General features: G+C 45.1%; 1 protein-coding gene across 1 annotated transcript; it reads left to right on the forward strand.

The window, feature by feature from the left end:
- Positions 1-257: 257 nt before the first annotated feature.
- Positions 258-2,468, forward strand: hes1 (hes family bHLH transcription factor 1). Its single transcript, XM_088616690.1, has 4 exons — positions 258-779; positions 899-994; positions 1,194-1,281; positions 1,656-2,468. Exons 1-4 carry the CDS (start codon positions 672-674, stop codon positions 2,153-2,155), a joined length of 792 nt encoding a protein of 263 aa, XP_088472816.1. The 5' UTR covers positions 258-671; the 3' UTR covers positions 2,156-2,468.
- The last annotated feature ends 4,003 nt before the right edge of the window (positions 2,469-6,471 follow it).

Below are 6,471 nucleotides of genomic sequence, written 5' to 3' on the forward strand. Positions count from 1 at the left end.
GCCAAGTTTAAGCCATAAAAAAATCACCCTTCGACAGTGTGCAGCATGCGACCGCCTCGCAGGGCCCTAGAGCCGAAAGCGTTAATTTGTGAACCGGGGTGATTGACTGCGCAGGGCCCGTGTTGGCCTGAGCCCAGCCGCGCGCCATTGGCCGCCCGTCCCCGCGCCGCGCAGCCAATGGCGGGGCGCCGTCCACGAGCCGTCCTCCCCTCGGGCCGCGTGTCCCTCACGCTGATTGGTAGAAAGTTACTGTGGGAAAGAAAGTTTGGGAAGTTTCACACGAGCCGTTCGCGTGCAGTCTCAGATATAAATAAGACCTGCACGACGTTGGGCTGGACGCTCACAACGTTGACAGTCTGACAGTAAGCTCAGAGCCAGCTGTAGCGCCTCACTGCCGCTCTGATAAACGGTACCGCGCATCGATAAAGGTGTATGACAAGCATTTTTTTTGTGTACTTTCCAACCCAAGACGAGGATTCTGTCTGGAAAAAAAAACAAACAAAACTGGGGGATTTTGTATTTAAAAGAAGACGTATAAAACTTAACTCGAAGAAGCAACGTTTTTTTTTAATAACAAAAAAAAAGCCCAGCACATCTGGCAACAACAGGAGGGGGAATTCACCAAGTTCTGACAGCGGCCCAAAGGTTTGTGGGATATTTGCCAAGCGAAGATGCCAGCCGACATGATGGAGAAAACATCCTCATCGCCAGTGGCGGCCACCCCGGCGAGCATGAACACGACGCCAGATAAACCCAAGACTGCTTCCGAGCACAGGAAGGTAACTATCACGCATACCGCCCCGATACCCGAGTATCTAGCGAGCACAGCAATCTTGTCACTTCTGACGGTGCGGGTCCTCCGGGTTCAACGTGTCGTTTTTCTCCCTTTTTTTTTTAGTCCTCGAAACCGATTATGGAGAAAAGGAGGAGAGCGAGGATCAACGAAAGCCTGGGCCAGCTGAAAACTCTCATCTTGGACGCACTCAAGAAAGATGTAAGGATTCCTTCCTCCTCACCCTTTCGTAACCGCTCCAAGCGAGCAGCCCTCTCCTGCATGGACATACTGTAGTGCTGTCGGCGCAGTCAACCCGTGTGCCTGGTTCCGTCCGAGAACAGGCGGCAGAGATGTGTTATTTAGCTGTTCGGCCGGAGGTCAGCAGTAATGAATGTTTCTGATCTTTTTTGATTTGCAGAGCTCCAGACACTCGAAACTGGAAAAGGCTGACATTCTTGAAATGACGGTGAAACACCTTCGAAACCTGCAGCGAGCGCAGATGACGGGTGAGTTGCCTTATGTCGGCGTTTAATCCTTGGAATTATTTCATAGCTGATGTCTTCCAGACTTCCGTCTGCGGTTTAGCTGGTATTCGGCAGCAGTTTTACCGACTTGGCTCATAGCTCTGTTCCCACGGTCTGGAATTATTTATAGACACATCTTGTGGTAGTTCCGGGAGGCAGAGAGAGAGGGTGGATAAGAATTAAAATGTGTTTTTTTGTGGGGGGGTTCAAACTCCGCCAACATCTCCGATGCTCCGGCTGAGGCGGTGTTCTGACACTTGTGACACTTCACCGGCTACTCGTTTCGCGGTTTGGCGACGCGCCTCTTGACTTGGTGGACGAGCCCGACTAATGCTGGCTGTGCCTTCTTCCTGTAGCTGCTTTGAACACTGACCCCACCGTCCTCGGGAAGTACCGCGCAGGGTTCAGCGAGTGCATGAACGAGGTGACGCGGTTCCTGTCCACCTGCGAAGGGGTTAACACCGAGGTCAGGACACGGCTCCTGGGCCACCTCGCCAGCTGCATGTCGCAGATCAACGCCATGAACTACCCCACGCAGCCGCAGATCCCCGCCGGCCCACCGCACCCGGCCTTCGGCCAGCCCCTGGTCCCGCTCCCCGGCGCCTCGCCCCTGAACGGCCCGCCTTGCAAGGGTGGCCATGCGGGCAGCTTACCGGCGGAGGCGACGAAGGTGTACGGCGGGTTCCAGCTTGTACCGGCTACGGATGGACAGTTCGCCTTTTTGATCCCTAACGCAGCCTTTGCCCCTAACGGACCAGTTATCCCCGTGTATGCCAATAACGTCGGCACGCCGGTACCGGCTGTGTCCCCGGGCGCGCCTTCGGTCACGGCTGACTCGGTGTGGAGACCATGGTAGAAAGGCGCTGTGCGAAAAAAAAAAAAAGACTTTTTTTGTTCTTTACACGTAATAGCAAAAGAACTGGTTTCTTCTTGTTTAGATGCCTATTTTTTGTATGAAAGTGTATTCAAGTGAAGAGTATGCACTATATTTGTATATATTATATATGAGGGAAAGTTCATATTGAAATGTTTTGTAAAGTCAGTTTATTGAACTGCATTTTATATTCGAGGTGTCTTTTTATTATGTGATGCCAAAGATATGTTGAATGCTCTTAAGAACGTGTCTTCCTTTTGGAAGATCTAAATAAATTTTTAAAACCGATCTAAAACGCAGTTGTTGTGTCTCTTTGCACACTTTGCTGCCCTGAGCTTGAGAATCCTTATTTAATGACCTCCCCACTTCCTAACGCTGCTCCGTTAACTAGTTGGAATGGCCGAAGCCTTTTTTACTTGTAGGTCACCGCATAATGTCGATGAAGCCTTTAAAGGTCTGTGAGGCATGCTTGAGGGTACAGGGAGTTCAAATCATTCTGCTTCTGGAGATCCTCGGTTAGAAGTTGGGGGAAAACCCGAACTGCGCAGCAACAGGTCGTTTGGAATAAGTATCGCCCTGAAAGTGGTAGGGTGATTTATTGCTGCTTCTCAAATTTTACTGCACAGTCGGCTTCCCCGCAGAAACTCGCTAAACCCGAAGGCGAGTGAAGTGAGCTCAGGTCAGTGCCTGTAACTACACGGCGACGTGACCCTTGAACACACGAGTCGAGCCACAACTGCACATTTTTTAGGGACTAATAACGTCTCCTGAACTTTTCCATTAGTGTGAAAAATATCAGACCTACCAACATATTTAGATATGTGCAATAGCAAAAGTCCAACAGGCGTATCATTATCTCATCATGAGCCTTTTGCTCTTTATACCTGTATAGGCCAGATGCAGAGTGTATTTTGATTGACCGTTTGAACCTTTTTAAAACGCTTAAATGAGCTAACACGTAGAGGAGCAGTAATTACTTTTTGGCAGCTCTTCTTTAATAAGCATAGGGCGAATGGTGGTGTCCCTTCCATCCTGCCCGATTCCAAATCTGGGGGCATTTTCACTTCGGATCTGCGTTCTGTCCAGACTTGACATCGCTCTTCAGCTTGTTTCGGAGAAGTCGCCAGTGCTATCCGGCCCAACTGTGCGCGCTGATAAACTGCCGTCCGCCTGCCAGTATCGAGTTACAGCCGCACACAAGCCCCAGAACATGTCCTAACTCAAAACGGCACGGATTTAAACACTTCCAGATTTCAAGTGTTGAATTCTCCGCTAAATCCCTTCAACAAGGCTTGTTGGATTTTGTCCTGGATCGGCCAGGTGTTTGACCAAATCCAGGTGTTTCCAGAAATACAAAACACACAGGAGCAGAGGGAGGGGGGAAGCGAGACCAGACAGGACAAGGAAAGGAAAAAAAAAGTGCCGAAGACTGAAAGACATCCGGATTAAAAAGAGAAAATATTTGGTCTTTTCTTACTTGCGGTTTAAGGCTTAGTGAAGGCACTGCTGTCTTGTTGAAGAGTACGTACAAATACGATTCAATGCACTTAATTCCCCGAGGCGCTGGGGTCGATGGTCCCGATGGGAAAGCGATTCATTCTTATCAATGAAAGATATTTTAAAGAAAAAAAAACATACGGTATTTTATTAAACGTTTGACTATATAGCTCTTAAATGTTATCGATATAACTATTAGTAAGAGCAGAAGAAGACGTTATTTGTAGTAATAGCCTCATTGCAATTAAAACGAATATTTTCCTAACTCCTTCTATATAAACGAAAATAATTTGGTACAGTGCAGTATAAATAACTCCCACACAATGTGTACAATGAAAAACGTGACACTAACCATACATGTGGCAGACGTTCTTGAATCTTAGCGTCCTATTTTGTGTATTTATGGATGTTTTGTGACAACTATGTAATTGTTGGACCACTGGCGCCCTCTAGTAAGATTGCCCCTCATTGCAACAAGGATCTTGGGATACGAACCATGGTGACGAATCCCTTCCAGAAAGCCGACCGAGACTCTGTTAGGGCCGCAGCGGGAAAAAACAAAAAAACATTGACGTTATGAAGGCGCAAATGGTTCGGTCATGGTTTTAACATTGTCTGGTCTTTGGAAAAAAATTGAGACAAATATACAAAAACACTCAAGTGTTTAAAAAACAAACAAACCCGGTATGTATTCGGCTATAATACAGTAAGTATATTTCTTTAATGCATTTTATCATATCCACGTTTTTGGCCAGCAGTTTGCAAGCAATGAAGCAGCTCTTTTGCCAAGAGTACATCTTCGTCTTTTCGTTTCGTAACGGAAGAGGTTTTGAAATTAAAATCACGGGGTACCTGGAAATCTATTAAAGCAGAATATCCATTTAGCCATTGTACGTCCACGACCTGTGTCTGAAATACGAATTCATGTTCGTGGTGGCATTGGTGACCTTTAAGAGGCGTTCAGAAATAGAAATACCACTTTCTCCTCTCCGCAGACCCGTCCAGGAGAGTGGTGTGGTAAACCGAGATTGCTGTAGCTCTTCTGAATGTCAGACGACTCACGCCAGGCAAGCTTTAAGGTAATAAACGTCCTTTGGGAGTAAGATGAAAGACATTCGTCTCTGGCCAATACATTAACGCCACCGGTAGGGGGCCATACCGTTCGGTTGAAGATCTTTGACAACAAAAGTCTCTCACCAGTCAGGCCCTTGCCTGTTTAAATTGATGGGAATTGTCATGGATGTGTAATTGCTGTTTTAAAGAAGAAGGTAAAGCATAAACATGGCAGTGTTGCAATTGATAACAAATCGGGTTTGTTTCCAGATCAAGGTATGTTCCTTTTATCCCTGACAGACAGGAACATTAGTCTTGTGATTGTGTTCATTTTTTTCTGGTTTATATTATCTAATGCACTAAGGAAGTAGTTTTTTACTGCAATGGTGTACAACAAGAGAGTTTGAACTCATTCAATTAATGAGCAATTAAAGAATCGTAGAGCACCACAATAAAGGAACAGACAGTAGAAATGCAGACTGTGACGAGTTAATCATCCTTTCTAAAATATATTAGAAAAGATCATTCGTTTATTTTCGTTTATTCGTTTATTTAGTGTGATTGTCACTTGGATCAATGGACCAGTAAGAAAGACAGAATGATCATGATTTGAATCCTGAAGCTAGAGTACAGCAATAAGTGGTAGCTAGTCATGCTGAATGACTGAAAGAATGTTCTGATTTGTCTGTGCTGAGACAGAGGTAGCCTTCTTGTAAGAGTTTCAAAATGTTGGTACGTCTGAGGTTTCTAAATAACAGGACCAGTCTGAGTAGTAACAGAATTCTTTGCAGTGCAAGATTTTCCTTTTTGCACTTCTCTTCAAATCCACAATGGCCCTAAACAATGTCGATTTTCTTGTTTTCTGCTCCTCTGTAAACTGTGAATAATATTTAATAAGATGTAGAAAATAAAATGCTTAGAAAGATGATTTTCCAGATTCAGGTTAAGTAAAGTATCTGTTTGATGTCCTGTGTGTAATATTCTCTGTGAACTTAAGAGTTAGATGAAGCATAAAGAACAGGAGGACTCCCAATATATGAAAGCTCTTTCTTATCAGTTTTACAGTATTGCAGTTACTGTAATTGAAATAATGAATGAACTGTGCCTATAAGACAAAGTTTCTTAGAAGTACACACTACGTTTGTCAAGATATACTTTAAATACAAGTGGGACCTTATGTGTGTCTAAATGCAGAAGTGAATAAAGGGCTGGGCTCCAAGAGTTTTGACAAAATATATACATTAAAAGAGACTTCTGGCAGAAATCTGCAGGTCTTATTGGATGAACAAATGAAAACAGCAGTACCTTCCAAGCTACATTTCAAGACTGCGAACTTGTCCAAGCAGTGCAAAGTATGACCATCCAGTGAAGGGGGCTCTCCAGATGTTTGTAATTATGGAAAGAAGAAAACAAATCTACTAACAGGCATAAAGTGTGGATAACTGCAATCTGTTTGAATTTCCATTTCACCTTTTATGACTCTGAAAGCCGGTTGATTAAAGACACATGGAGTGGAAGCCTGCAAGGACAGATATGTTTACAAGCCAGGGACTAGGAGGCGGCTTGAAGGAATCTGCATCTCAGGAAATTACTTCAGAAGCCGAAAAAAAAAAACCCGACAGAAAATGCAAGTTTCCTAGCATGAGGGTCTAAGCTTCTGGCGATGCTGAGAGCGCAAGAGCCCCTTGCCCCGGCACTGGAGACAAGTGTCTTGACATGGAGAGGCCAGCGTTTCTGGGTTCCTGCAT

The sequence above is a fragment of the Lepisosteus platostomus genome, chromosome 2 (genome assembly GCF_059453375.1).
Source record: "Lepisosteus platostomus isolate fLepPlt1 chromosome 2, fLepPlt1.hap1, whole genome shotgun sequence".
In the NCBI taxonomy this organism is placed as follows: domain Eukaryota; kingdom Metazoa; phylum Chordata; class Actinopteri; order Semionotiformes; family Lepisosteidae; genus Lepisosteus; species Lepisosteus platostomus.

Coding starts and splice junctions, on each gene's coding strand:
- hes1 (XM_088616690.1), top strand. CDS start 672: ATGCCAGCCGACATGATGGAGAAAACATCCTCATCGCCAGTGGCGGCC. Junction 780..898: donor CTGCTTCCGAGCACAGGAAG/GTAACTATCACG, acceptor TTTTTTTTTTAG/TCCTCGAAACCGATTATGGA. Junction 995..1,193: donor TGGACGCACTCAAGAAAGAT/GTAAGGATTCCT, acceptor TTTGATTTGCAG/AGCTCCAGACACTCGAAACT.